General features: G+C 34.6%; 1 protein-coding gene across 10 annotated transcripts in view; it reads right to left on the bottom strand.

Annotated features, from left to right (window-relative positions):
• Positions 1-15,677, bottom strand: part of LOC132151847 (putative tyrosine-protein phosphatase auxilin) — a 29,942-nt gene extending 14,265 nt beyond the window's left edge. For 2 of the 10 annotated variants that reach the window (XM_059560277.1, XM_059560282.1), the window contains exons 1-4: positions 10,822-11,217; positions 4,219-4,369; positions 1,808-1,857; positions 1,264-1,412 (exon numbers count right to left, since the gene is read on the bottom strand). In XM_059560277.1, the coding sequence (XP_059416260.1) occupies positions 1,264-1,412; positions 1,808-1,857; positions 4,219-4,369; positions 10,822-11,020 (549 nt within the window). In that variant the 5' untranslated portion in view covers positions 11,021-11,217. The other 8 variants (XM_059560280.1, XM_059560283.1, XM_059560276.1 and 5 more) reach the window with 6 other exon arrangements.
• Between the last annotated feature and the right edge of the window lie 244 nt (positions 15,678-15,921).

Genomic DNA, 15,921 nt, shown 5'->3' with positions numbered 1-15,921 from the left:
GCCAATAGGTTAATAAAAGGCATGCTTATAACCAACTAGTTAATAGTGAGAATTGGACCCTAAGCTAAAGTGTTAGCCACCTGTCACGCTGTCTGGTCTCTGTTTCCCTGAGTCTCCACTAGTGGTCTCACTTCCCCATAGGCACCTCACCGTAGGCACTACAATTCCCACAAAGCCTTGTCCCTTTATCACAGTAATTGCACTCCTGTTAATTGCACTCAGGTGTCTTCACTTATAGTCATTACCCTGCCTATATTACCGGTCTTTTTTCTGTTTGTTTTGATGTAGTCCTTTCATTCTGTCAACCAGTTTCCTCGCCTTCCGAGTTTCCTCGTCTTCCGAGCTTCCAGTTCCTATTCCTGTTCCTGTACCTATCTCTATTTGTTTGTTTGTTGGATTGATTTCTTGGATTCTGATTTGGATTAGCCATTAAACCACACTGCGTTTGGATCTCTTGTCTCCTGTGTTTCCCTGGGTTCCGATCGTAACACCACCTCGCATTATATTGTATTATTAAGATGATTTACTTAAAAACTAACATCAATCAATGCTGAGATTAAAAAACATACTCAGCACTCTTTTTTAATGAGACTTTGGGTACTGCTGTATAAATACTTTACATGACTTATTTAAAATGGATTACAATTTAAGCTATAAGATTTAAAGATTACCCCCCCCATTACATTTTCTAATGAAAACAAAGATATCTCGGCCCATGATACTTCCACTAAGAGTTCTTCTGAAAATCGTGTTCTGAGCTTTAATAAAAAAAGAAATTTAAAATAAATTCGATCCAATCTGTGATAGAATAGGATGAGGAAAAAAGAATTAATTCTTCATATATACATTAAATATATTCATATCAAAGCTACATTCTCATGAGTGTCATATCTTATATAATTAAGCTTTTCATGTTAAAATTTGTTAAATGTTTAAATTATAGTTTGACTTCATGACTGGACATCGACAAAGATATGGATGATTAAGAAACTTTTTTTTGCAATGTTCTCACAGATACATGTGTCCTATTTTCCTAGTTTTTGCTAAATCAGTTGTAATTTCACATATTTTTATGGTTATATGGTTATTGTGGTTTGTTCTAAAAAGGTATTTACTTTTAGGGTTAAACCCCAAATGTCGATTGTAGTTAAGCAATCAAATTTTTTCTTCCCAAATGGGACGTTTAACAAAAGTTAAGTGATTTTCAGTCTTTGAAATTCATTGAAAGTATGTAAGTCAGGACATGCAGCTTATTGCACTCACTCTGTTGGAGAACTTGGCCCCCCGATAGTTCCTCTGTGACAGGTTGAAAACAGTGTAGTGTTCGGCATGCCGTGAGTCCAGAAAAGAACGGATATCCTCGGTGTGGTTCCTGTAGCCCATATCCACCACCTCAGAAGGATATGACATCACTGACAGAATGAAAGGACAATTAGAAGACAATTATATTTCTTTCCAGTAGGTCCAATACAAATACGTGACAATGCATTTAGCGTATATAGCCCGAACTCAAACATGACAATATTAGTATCTGATATACTTAAAATGCATTTAAACTAGACCAACTTCCTTATACATATAACAAAAGTTTTTAGGGTGAGAAATAAGCAACTACATTAAATAAGTTAAAACTTGCTGCCTGTTTTCAACTGTTCAAACTGAGTGACTACACACACATAACACGTCTACACATACAGTATGTGATACACGTAAATCCATCCATTTGTAAATACCTTGGAGTAAATGCAAATACTGTGGTATATGGACATGGTTATCATTCACTACCACAGAATTATACATTACTCACCAATAATACGTGAGGTGATGTAGGCAATGTCCAACTCTCCTTTTGTATACCTAAATTACACATAAAAGCACATTTAAACTCACAAACGACAGCAAAAGATATATTCATATCCATTTTGAAGGTACAACATTTCACTAAATTATTCTGATATTACTAAAAATGCAAAAAATATTATATTATTATATTATTGTGGTAATGATAAATGTATCTTATATGTATACAATTATAACTATTATTCAAAAGTCAGCAGCATTTAAATAATATAATAAATAATTCAGCAAGGATGCAATAAATTGATCAAAAGTGACAGTGTAGACATTTATTATGTTACAAAAGGTTCTTTTTCAAATAAATGCTGCCTTTTTGAAAGTTCTATTCCTCAAAGCACGAACAGAAAAAATGTACCACGGTTTCCACAAAAAAATATTAAGAAGCACAACCTTTTTTCAGCATTTATAATAACAAGAAATGTTTCCTGAGCATTTTAAATTTTCCATTTTTTTTTTCTGCAGGATCATGTGACACTAGGGAATGGAGGAATTCATCTTATCCACACATAAATTATATCTTATAATGTATTAAAAAGGAATATTTGAATTGTTATTTTAAATTGTAGTAATATTTCACAGTATTTTACTGTACTATCAAATGCAGCTTCGGTGAAACTTTTAAATTGGCATGTATATTCATCGTATTCGCAGAATCATGAGCCTAACAGTAATTGTAGACATATTGGACAGCATTACACAACACCCACAATACCTGAGTAATCTGCTGAAGTGTGTAATCTCTCTAATGAGATCATATGTAAACAAGCTATTCTAAGCTTCTGTGCAAGAGGTGAATGAAACACACTACTAGTTTACAGTGTCAGTGTTTGTGTGTTTGTGCAGTGGTCTGTCTGTGTGTATGGATGTCATTCACCCTTTACATGTTGGTGGAAAATAGCAGCTTGTTTAATCATTACAAATGTAATAGTGTATGTAAGAGAAAGGCACTTAAATTTGGAAAGAGAGTTCCTTTCATCATGCCTAATGTCGATAATTTAAATACTTTCATTTAGCAGGGTTATTATGCCATATGCATGTCACAATCATTTTTTATTGGACAATAAAATATCTATATCGCAATATTTAAAAGTGGAAATCTTATTTCACTTTTTTCCACAATATCACAATTAAATGTTTTATTTTCACTACTTTTTAGTCCCCAGGTACTTTCTAATGTCCAACATACTGACGATTTATTAAGAAATATATTTTTTTATTGTTTCCTTTTTTCTTTTATCTTTTTATAGCTGTCTTTATATTTTATATAATTTGATCTGATGTGCCTAATTAGAACATTTACATTTCACTTAAATGATCTGAGCCCAATTAGGAGCAACATAGGTAACCTGGTGGATCTGAACTGCTTCTGGGTCAATAGGGGGTAAAATTATACATTTCATAAGAACTCCATGCAATGTCTACCCATTAGTGTTGAATGTCTGCCTTTTGGCTGAGTGCTAAACGCACATGAATAGTTCAGGAGCTCTGGAAGCTCAGCTATCCCCTGTATCACCAGAGTATGCTCTGGATAACAGCAAACTAAAAATTTTCAGTACCAATAACACTTGTTATACGCTAAACAGCATAGAATACGGCACAAGTACACAAAAACACATCTTTGATTTTTGACCTATCAGTCTTCCTGGTTCTTCTCATGTTTCATAGACCCTATTTTAAATACTTACTGTATGTCACACTCTCAGAAATAAACCGTCAAAACTGTCACTGGGTGGTACCCATTTAAAAGTCACTAATATGCTCACTTTAGGTACTAATACTGTATGAACTTTTACAGTACCAATATTTACCTTTAAGGTACTTTACCATTCAGGGGTAAATACGGTACAAAGAAATACCTTTCAGCTTTTGTATCTTAGGGTACCAAGTGATAGCTTAGTACCTTCTTTCCTGAGAGTGCCATGTTGTAACAAACCAACTGTGTGACTGCCCATATCCTCATATCAATGCTCACACAGACACACACACACACACACACACACACACACACACACACACACACACACACACACACACACACACACACACACACACACCTAAAAGAGTCATTACATTGAGGACTCCTGTTATATTAATAGTAACAATCGTTATACAAAACTAGGCCACCAGGAACTCTATTGAAAGACCTTGACTCTGTTTTCTCTAAAGTCTTACACATGAACACAAGTGCAAACATGCATAAAACAAACACACACGTTCGTTTTTTTTCTGTCATGGTGGGGAATTTCCACAGACTTCTATTGTTTTTATACTAAGCTACATTGTTTGGTATGCTTAACAAGCTGTTTTCTACATTGGGACAATTGATGTACACAAGACCATGAATACACAATGAGGACTTACGTGGCCACTTGGTTCATGACCTTGGTAGAGGTGTCTTTGATGGTGTCTTTCAGGTTGTCCTTGATGTTGCTAAAGAACTTTCCAGCACCTCCTTTAACCATATCCAAAAGTCCCCCTCCATAGTTTCCATCCATATCTGGAGATGGAGGGCCTTCAAATGAACAGAATTTCATATCTTACAACACACATGCAGATGGGACACCACACATTTTACATGTCATGACTAGTGATAGACTGGAATATCCAAAAAACATAAATAAAATATAATGTTTATAAGAAATGTAATAACATTTTAAACAACCAATTTCTATTTTAATACAATTAGAGATGTAATATCTGATGACAGAGCTGAATTTTCAGCATCCATTACTCCAGTCTTCAGTGTCACATGAGCCTTCACAAATTATTCTAATATGCTGATTTGGTGCTCATATCAATGTTAAAAACAGTTCCTGTTGAATCTTTTTGTGGAAATGGTAATGTATAAACTAAGCAAAACCACTAGTCAAGACCACACATTATACATGTGCATATGCTTATACAATGACTAACATGCAGACTAAATAACATAACATGCATATATCCAACATGCAAAAAATTTTAAGACAGATGTCTGATGCTGATCACAGAGGAAACTCAAGGTCGAAGCATGTGCTCTTGTGTTTATCTGAAGGTTTAGTTTCCCTTGTAAACGCAGATATACTCAAAGCCAAAGCTGGTCCATAACCTGTTCCTCTAAACTATAAAAGTTTCACAAAAGCTTCCTCATACTGTAAATAGGCTAATCAATAAGAGATGCTACTTTATGTCAAATGTGCATTAGATTATGGTACGAAGTGCGTGTGTAAGTGCAGTGGAAAAGAGCCAATAAAACAGACATGAGAAAATGGAGAAAACAATGAGCATCTGGCATGTTTGTGAACATGTATCAGTTTACATATTATATGCCTGGCACACTAGACCACACCCATATTCAAAAAATCTGACTCGGCCTCCTCCCACTCAGCTGCAGATTTTATAAACACACAACTGTACCGAAAACAAGTTACTCAAAATGTACTGCAAATTCTCATTAATAAGTAGGAAGGCTACAGTATTAGGCGGTCAAACACTGTCATGCATCAGCATTCTGATACATACAGATCAGGGGTGTTTCCTCTGAGGAGGCAAGGGAGGCAGTGCCAAAACAACTCCAATATTACAAATTATAACTTATAACATATAAATCACTTATTTTCCTAAAGAAATATGCAACAGTGACACCTGCAGGTAAAGTTACAATGGAAGTCCATCATCTCTCTTCTCCACTGAGCCCATTGAGTTTTAACAGACCCCCTAAAGTGTACAGTGAGTTTGGTGAGGGGTTATTGAGAATGAATGAGAAGTCATGTGAGAGGAGGCAATGCCTCCATCGCGATATGATTAGATATGCCATAAATCTGGCCAATTTTGCTCGTGCATGTTTCATGTTCGTGAAATCAATCTGAATAACCAATATAATGTCATTAATGGGAAGACTCATTTTAAAAAGTAAGAAAACAACTTACACACTTAGATATAACCACTTTACTATGCCAAAATAAGACTTAAATGGCATGAAAACATGATCTGTCGAAGTTTTTAGTGAGAAATCATCTTAGTAAAATGTAAAGTAAATCTCTGTGTCTGTGAACAATATTTACTGAAGATATGAAAAATTATACAAATATTTTAAAAGTTAACTATTAAAAAATAACAGCTCAACATAAATTCACAAATAAAATATATTATATAAATTGCTACTGGCTTGAGTTATTATTTTGGAATAAATGTAAAACGCTTAAAAACACTAACTTGATGAGATTTATACTTTAAATGCTTTAATAAATAGAATACTGATTATACTGTTAATGTAAAAATATAAAATAGTTTTAAAAAACATTTCTATTTCTGATAGTGTAAAAAAAATTTATTTAACCAAGAAAATGTGACTGGGACATGAATTTACAATCAAATGTAAATTCATATCCCTGTCACATTTTCTTGGTTAAATAAACATTATTTACACTATCAGAAATGTAAACATATAAAATAGATAGAAAAATAAGTCTTTACTGCTCTCCTATGCTGTATTTCAGAGTAAACAAACATGGAGGCAAAGGTAATTATCACATACTGATGATAAGAGATAATTATCATTATCGATGATAAAAATGATAATTATAAAAGTTTATACTACAGTTCTTGCTCTCAAATCTGTTTTGACGAATAGCATTCCAACAGAAATGACTTTTCATTTTCTTTTATGACAGTAGGTGGAGACAAATGACAGTTTATGAATGAGTCATTCATTCAAATGATTCATTCAAACACACTTTTTTTTTATTTAGGAATGAAACAAGTTAATGCCTACTTATGAGTCACTTTATCATTCATTCAACCAATTCATTAAAAAAAAGGTTCAAATGAATAAATATTTAATATAAAACATTTTAAAATAAAAATCTGATACATCAGTACTGTATCATCTTTTTCCTCAGTGACAGCTTGTCTACCAAGGGCATCGCCAGATCATTTTTAATGGGGCACGAGCCCCAATGAAAAACTGCTGTGTGCCCTGATAAATCCTTACGTGTCAATAAAGATTACTGCATACCCACCTGAGAATCATTTTCTCAGATAAAATCTCAGCAATCAAGTCATGTGTGTGTTTTATATCAGCTTCTTAGAATCAAAACTATCGAGCCAGATTTGCGAATGAATCACTCTTTTGATCTAATGGGTCAAACGGGTAAACAAAAAGGTCTGGAATTGTTCACGATTCAGTCTGAGTCATTAGAACAGTTCACTCACACATTGAATCATTTGCAGCAGTTTCTCACACCAAAATAGTAAGGGGATATTTTATAAGACAGAAAAGAAAAGAGCATTTTTTAAGTACACTGAAGCGAAGCAATGCAATTTGTCAGAATGGCTAATAAATTACTGATTTTTAAAAAGATTTTATTGTGCTTTTTCTTATCTATCAAAGACAGGTTGTATGTACACATCCAAACTGATTTTAACTGTCAGCACATTTAACTGTCGACGACATCTGTAAACATACAGTAATTTTCAGTCATTTCTCTGTTCTTTTAGGATCACTTCCTTGCAGCTGAACACTTGTGCACTTACACTCGGATTAAATGGTTTTCATTCTAAAGAGCTGCAGCTATTAGAGAAGGCTGTTAGTGTTTAGTGTGCTCTCTTTAGATGTGCTAGGATAAAACATCCTGTGGGGGGAACAGTCTTCACAGGGATGAGAAATATAATAAGAATACACACATCTATATTTGCCTGTGTGTTTAAAATTTTGGTTAATGTTGTGAAAATTACATACATACATACATAATACTGTGCTATAATGAAATATCAGCAGTGTTGCTTACAATATATAAAAGGTGGTCAAATGTTTGGAATATCTAAGTTTTTTCCTCATCTCAGCCTTGTGCTTACTAATTTGATAAAAAAAATACAGTATGAATAGCAATATTATGTATTACAATCTAAATATAATTACTAAAAATAGTATTAAATAGTATTAGAATCTAAAGTAACTGTTTTCTATATATATATATATATATATATATATATATATATATATATATACATACAGGTGGGGGGGGGGGGGTGAATGAACAGTGCTCTCCTCCACTCTCAATACCCATGGCTGAAGTGCCCTTGAGCAAGGCACTTAACACCCAGTTGCTCCCCGGCCACTGGATCTATAGCTGCCCACTGCTCCGGGAGTGTGTTCACAGTGTGTTCACTTCTCACTGCTGTGTGTGTGTGTGTGTTTGTGCATTTGGATGGGTTAAATGCAGAGCACCAATTCTGAGTATGTGTCACCATACTTGGCAAAATGTCATGACTTTCACTTTCACTTCACTTTCAAAATGTAATTTATCCCTGTGATGGTTTTCAGCAGCCGTAACTCCACTCTTTTAAAAAAAGAAAAATGTTTAGGATTCTTTGATTAATTAAAAAAAAAAAAATCCAAAGAACAGCATTTATTTGAAATCGAAAACTTACATCATAAATTTCCTTTTTTTTATCTTACTTACCCCAAATCTGAATGGTAGTGGATTACGAATTTTAAAAAAATATGAAGCTGCATTAACACTGACACTGATAACAAGAAATGTTTCTTGACCACAAAATCAGCATATTCTGAAGGATCCTGTGACAGACTGGAGTAATGGCTGCTGAAAATTCTGTTTTGTCATCACACAAATAATTTACATTTTAAAGTATATTCAAATAGAAAGTTATGAATTGCAATAATATTTACCAGTACTGCTAAATTGTATTATTACGATTTTTGACCAGTAAACATGAACTTCCAAAAAAAAAAAAAAAACTTCTTGTTTTATCTAAAAGAACAGGGTGGTCTGGCACTGCTTTAACAGTGGGCCCAGCCAGAGAGTGGGCTTCCTGTCAGACTTGCCATTAAGGTACAGAGGAGCTCTATTCTAAGTGAGCAAATACGCAGGAGTGCAGTTGACTTCAAAGTCTCTGAACTCCTACCAGTGACCCTTTAATTGCACAAAGAGCCCAAGAGGACTTGTATGTGTGTGTCAGAGAGACGGGGCTGTCCTGAGCACAAAGATCAGATCAGTGCATTTGTAGTATAAAAGAATTTGGTTCCTAACACATTTCCTCTTTTATTCTCAGTCACAATCCTCCTTTCTTTTCTCCTTTTAATTCAGCAGCATTGAGTCACAGAGAGCTCCTCTGTGACGTGCAACCCCCTTGTGTGTTTACGGGTATAATTGTGTGTCTTGTTACAAGATCCGACTGGCTTTTCAATTATAGATCACCTAAAGGCTCAAACAAAGCTACCGTCCTTTCAAGCAGCAATTTAAAACATTCAAAATTCTCTCATAAAATTCAAAAGTGAATAATAAAACTAAATAAACAGAGGTTTGAATAAGCACAATATTTTTGTTAAAATTAGTGCATATTAGATACGCACTTGAAATTCACTGACTAGGGTGCATGCTGAAAACATGGCCACTGCAATAAAGTAGTCATAGATGCAACATCCCAGCAGCACATCAAAACAAATCCCATAACACCAAACTGGTCCTGCCTCATGATGCAAACCTAATGATATAGTTTATTGTGTCAAAACTGCCTTTTGAATAAAGACAGAAGAAGCAATTAACCATATAAATTGTTAACCATACAATTGTATTTTAAAAGACAGGTTTTACAGGCAAAATATTGTAAGATAAGAGTATATTTAACAAAGCCATGTGCATACTTTAAAGGGAAAATACTGAAATAGAGAAAAATGGTAACCTAAAAATGGTGTTAACTGGTTTTAAGTCAAAAATATTTTTTGAATATATTGATACATCAACCTAAATACATTCAATTATACCAACAAAAATTTTTTAGGTCAAATCAGGTAGAAATAGCTCTTTATGGTAACAATTGCAGCTTACCACTTTTTACAGCGTATCTATCGCCTTATAATCAATGGAGAAAGGGGCTTTCCTAGCACTAGCCATCACATTTGCTCTGATTTTATTTACAAAGTTTGTGTTTCTTCATTCATTGTATCATTATAATGTGAGACATGGATGTAATTTATAATGATTTAATCATTATCTAGCATTATTTGTTTGGCTTATAGCATGTGCATGTTATGATTACATGGTTATATGAACTGTGATTACAGTCATCGTGTTTAAATAATACCTCAATGTGTTATTATCAGTACATTTTTACAGAAACTGACATGTTAATAGCTCAAATACACTGAAAATGGTAACATCTAAATGAACTGGTTTTATTCAATTCACACTATTATTTAATATTGTTGAATAAACCTAAATACATCAAATTTATACCAACAAAATTAAATATATTGTATGGGCTAAATCGAGTAGAAATATCTATTCAAGATAATCCAGGTTACCACTGTTTTCACAAAAAAAAAAAAAAACACCCTTTTACGGTATAGCCTATAAGTTCTTTTTCTCACAAACACATGCAAAAACACCAGAAGCAGACATCAGCTTGGACTAAAACACCTGACACTAGCTCTTCCTCAGTGCTGAAGGCCACCTTTCATCTCAAATCACTGCAGTAAAACAGCACCAATCCCAGTATAACGCAAACAACCAAAGGTATTGGTAACCAAGTCCATACAAAACTGTATGCAAGAAACCCAACTATATGCACGTCCAATGCGAACTCCATGCTGAGCAATCCATGGATGGTCCTGCATAGCACTCAATGAATGAGGCAACCGCAAACGCCATTTATACACATATATCTAGTTCACAATACTCGAATTTCAATAGTTCATATATGAACTAACAATCAAAGTAGTTACTGTAGTTTCCCAGAAGCCAGCTATGTGACTTTGATCAATTGTCATGACACAGCACACGAACAGGCGACACGAAACACATGCTTCCGGCGGATATCGACAACTAATATTTAATCCACCACCTTGGAATCTTACAGGAAACCAGCATGTCTTAAAAAAAGCACAAAACAGGTCGTCTGATGCGGTTCGGATGAAGGAGCGGCTGGCCTGCAAGCGCCAACCGGTCGACTCGGTTTTCATACCTGAGCTGTCCATGGTGCTGTAGTCGTCCTGTCGCGCAGGGCCTGTTTTAACGCTGCCGAGGGTCACTGCCGTCAAACCACCGCCGCCGTCGCCACCACTTCGTCCCCCGGTGCAGGAGTCTCCGCTGCTATCGACCAGCTGCAAAGATTCGTAGCCATCGTAACTGCTCTTTTTCTTGTAGCCACCTAGCAGGCTCATGAGCACAATTGGGAATCACATAGACGTACGACAACGACGATTTCAAGAGACTAGGGGAATGCACATGTTCTGTGTGACAGCTCGGAGGGAGGGAATAGCCTAATGTCCCGCTACATACAGCCGCTAGCTGCAGGAGAGAAGAGGGCTGTGCGTCATCGAGCGCCGCATTTACTACACTGCACACACAAAGAGCCAGCAACCAATCAGTGCAGTCAGTGAACATCCCTCTCTGCACCCTCTATCCACATCCTGTGCCTGCTTTATACCTCTTTATTTCAGTGAAACTAATTTATAACAGATCTATAACTTCAATGATAATAATAACAAACATTTTTACGATGGCCATCATATATCCAGGCAAACGGAATATTAGAAAGAAATTTTATTTTGCATTGCAACATTATTTCCTTATCACATTTACATTTACCATGATTTAATTTGAAAAAGAAATCACTGTATTTACAGTAAAAGTTATTTACTATAAGATAATTAAGTTAATTACGATAAAAGTTGTTAAATATTACTGTATTACAATAATATGATTTATCATCGATAATAATAGAAATCAAGTCAACAAAACTTAATTCAAATGTTAAGATACATTAATTAATATTTAGGATGGAATTGTGCTTAACTGTCATGAAAATAATACAATTTAAAACTTAAAATTAAACATGCAAAAATATCTGCACAAAGAAATTGGGGGTAAATATGCAGTTTCTGTTTATGATTTAGTCATAGAATCTTATTGATTCATTTTGTAGATTCAGCAAACAGCTTATTCTTGTTCAAATCTGCTTGTTTTTGCTTTGCATGTACAAATACACATTTCAGAACAAGTCATTTCTAAACACTAAAGGCTCTTTATGATAAGGCATGCATATGTGGTATGTAAAAGTTAAAATTCATTTTTTTACAGTAAAGACCAACTGCACTTTTATGGCTGTTTAGTTCAAATCCTAAATTTGTCTCGGCTGTTTCTGTGCACTGCAGGGCTAAGTAAATAGTGCTATTTATTCATTTTTTTCCATGGGCTTTGCATTGTTTCTATGCCAAGCAGTTGCACAAAAATATGCTTTTACGGCTTTATAGTCTATGCTTAACTCGGATATAGTGTTCAGTGCTTTGCCAGTGGAAGTCAGGCAATCCAAGACTTCCTCTCTGGTAGGATGATTTATGTCTAATTGAGCTACTTGATGCTTCCCTTCATGCAGCCCCCTTGTTTGGCAGCCACTAGGGCTACAAGCTTTCTCCTAAGAGAGCTGGAGCCTGGGCAACTCTTTGAGAAGAGTGAGACTGAGAACACAGCTTTAGGAAGTGTCACCAAGAGAAAGGCTCTGGTTGCTGTCTGCCATTAATTACCAATTTAACGCTAACTCTGAGTTATTTGTTTACCTTTACCATTATAAAAACAACTAAGTAAACCTGGGTCAGCTGGAGGACACTTGAAATGCAAACTTTAAGAAAGACAAAAATATATAATAATGTTGATTTACTCCCATGGTACTATTTGAAGGGCAAGAGAATGTTAGTATTGTTATTTTAGTATATATAATGAAAATCAATTGCTGAGAAAACGGTAAGCATAATGCAGATTATATTTCTTAGAAGAAACCCCCACCAGCAGCCGGAGTAGTAATCATCAATTAAATTTTTTATTATTATTCAATTGCGGAAAAAGGGAAAAGAAATAGTGACTTCAAAATTTAAAAGTCACATTACCTTTTTTTTTCTTTCTTGGCAAAAATGAGCTTCCATAGCTTGCCTTGTCTAGGAGTTAATGTTACACTCACACAAGGTTGTTTTTTAACACATCTTGTGATCATTTTCAAGGCTTGTAACTTGTAAATGTCCGATAATCTGTCACTGATAATGTTACAAGAATCTTTCTAAAAAAAATGAAAAAAGAATTCACTGTACTACTCAGATCTAGTAGTTTATACCTGTGTAGAAAGCAAGAGTGGACCAGAGAAAATAAATAAGAAGCACTGATGTTTTTTTTTACTCTTTTCAGCATTCTTTTCTCTTTTTATTTTCATATGTTTAAAAGACTTCATATTGACAAACTGGCATCTGTATAATACTACAACAAATATGATGAAACTATTAACAAAGCTAACACACCTCTCACACACTGTAAGGGATTCAGGTGACACTCAGACCACACTGTATCTTGGTTAATATGTAGGCTGAATGAAGTGGACTTGGATTCATGGCTGGGATTGGATTAATTTTTAACACAATGAAAGCTTAAATTGTAGTGACTTGCTTAAAAGAAGCTACTTAGGTTGCATTAACCCTTTAGGAAACCTTAAAGATGAAACCAATAGTTCTTTGCAGTTGGTTAAAAAAATTATATATGCATACAACTGACATTGGTCAATTCAGCTGAATAATATGCAACATCATCAGTCATGAGAAACTTTCTAATGTAAAGTTGAGACTGTGAAGACATGCAATATTGCTTCCATGGCAACAGAGGCAGTAAGAGCACCCTTCTGCACAGCTCCATTATGATGCAAGGGGTTTCCCTTAACCTTTTAAACTGCCATAAACTGACCTTGTGCATATTAGAGATCACACATTTAAAGCAATCAAATAACATAACACTTTCGTTGTCATTGATCAAACTTCAGTGATTTTTTCCCCCATTAAACATAAAGCAAAAGATGGATCAGATGAGATGATTTAATTTTGTGCTATTTACTACCATTTTTCAGAATGAAGGGAGAGTGGATCTAATCATTGCTTATCAGTGGATCAAATTAAAAGTAATATTATATGGAATAAAAGCAAATGAGCAAACACCAGGTAAATTATCAGGATTTTTTTCTCATTTGCCTTGAATGTGTTTATTAGTATACCTTGCCAATATTGCATATAATATTTAAAATTTAAATATCTTTACAATTTTATATTGGATGTCTATCTATCTATCTATACATTTGTTCATATATATATATATGTGTGTCTGTGTGTGTACATTACATTTACATTAAGTCATTTAGCAGATGCTTTTATCCAAAGCAACTTACAAATAAACAAAATAGAAGCAATCAAAACCAACAAAAGGGCAATAAAATAAAAAGAAAATAATAAAATAAAATAATAAAAGTGCTGTGACAAATTTCGGTAAAACTAACTCAGTACATGTAGCAAGGTTTAAACAAAAAGAAAACAAGCAGATAGAATAGAAAATGAATAGGAAGGGGTCGTTTTTTAAATAAAAATAAACCAAGTCAAAAGAATAGAAAAAGAATAGAGAATGCTAGTGTTAAATGCTCTTTAAAAAAAAAAAAAGAAAACAACTACGGTAGTAAGAATAGAAAACGAATAGAGAGTGCATGTGTTAGAGGGTCTTTTTTCCCCTTTTTTAATAAATAAAAATTAAACAAGTCTAAAGAATATATATATTATTATATTATATTATATATTATAATTACCCTATTGTAAAATTATGTTTTAGAATATATAGCTGGTTTCCAATTAGTCTAAGATGATCATTAGCTCGTCTAAACCAGTCAGCAGCTGTTCCACGATGGTACCTTCTTGTAGCATCTTGGAAAAGCTAGTTAGCTAGGCTAGCTACATACACACATACATACGTAAATTAATTAATGCATACACAAGTAACAAATACATAAATCATAACAGATAAAAGACCACAACAGTTTAAGATTTTCAAGTTAAATGACCGGCTAGCACCTGCTAATATGCCAATCTTAGACCAGCTTAAAACCATCTACCATGTTACAAATCATCAACAATCTTAAAACAGAATTTTTCAATGTGGTCATCGTTAATCTTCTGTCGAAATCTCGGTTCATCATTATAAATAATAATACTAAGCTACGATTGTTATTATTACTATTAAACCATCGCCTCCTATGCATCAGTGTCGAAATGCATCCGATCAGCTGATCTGCTTTGCATGTCGTGACTCATGTAACGTTTATTGCTTCTTAAAAACAGGCCCGTCGTCATATAAAATTAACAAATGCGTTATTATGCTGCAGCGATGTTGACATGAAGAAGACCACATCTAAACAAAACACCTATGGCACTACATAAAACGTATTACTTATTTATATATGCAGATAAGGATAAAAATCCAACCTCGGGATCGATTGTGACATCACGACAGCAACGGCGGTTTGAATATTAATAACAATTTACTACGTAATGTCAAAGATGTCTCATCCAATGCTGGATGACTACATCTACTAATAATAAACACATTCGGTGGTTTATAAACAGCGTTTTCCTCCTACCTTTCGATGCACTGTATATCATTCTCCGATGCCCCAGCTGATGTCAGAAACGCTGACCTTTCATTTGTCATCCGCTGGCTGTCAAAGGTCAGATTGGCGCAAGTCCCAGCGAATCGTGCTGCGTCTCGAATAAGCGCACGAATGATTGTAGAACTACTTCAGCATCATCGAATCAAAACCCACAAGCCAAATCCACAGTCGACTGTCAGTTAGAGTCAAATCTATTGCTAATTTGTTGTACTTTTATTTTAAGTGACAGGCTAAGCAGTCAGACTTGTCTTTTTTTTTTATGGGAGGGATGATGATAATTTTAGCTGTGTGTCATACTGGATTCCCTTTTTCAAAACGTTTCGGGTCTTCCATGATGACGCAAGCAGCCTACAGACGCAGGCTCTACTGAAGCTGAGCTCATGAATATTAATTAGATGGTGGTGACGTTAGTCGGTAAACTTCCTGGAACGTCCAGCAGCTCTGAGCGTCTGTTATTTTACCTTATTAATATTCATAAGGCAAGCCTTTGCCGTGGTAGGATTTGGAAACGTTATTACACATCAACGCGCATCCCACCGCCCCAGAGGACATCCTTCCTAACAGCTGGTTAGATGCCACTTCGCTTTTACGTAAAACGTT

Source organism: Carassius carassius, chromosome 10 (assembly GCF_963082965.1).
Source record: "Carassius carassius chromosome 10, fCarCar2.1, whole genome shotgun sequence".
NCBI lineage: Eukaryota > Metazoa > Chordata > Actinopteri > Cypriniformes > Cyprinidae > Carassius > Carassius carassius.
The sequence above is the reverse complement of the archived record's forward strand: the minus strand, read 5'-3'. Positions and strand labels throughout refer to the sequence as shown.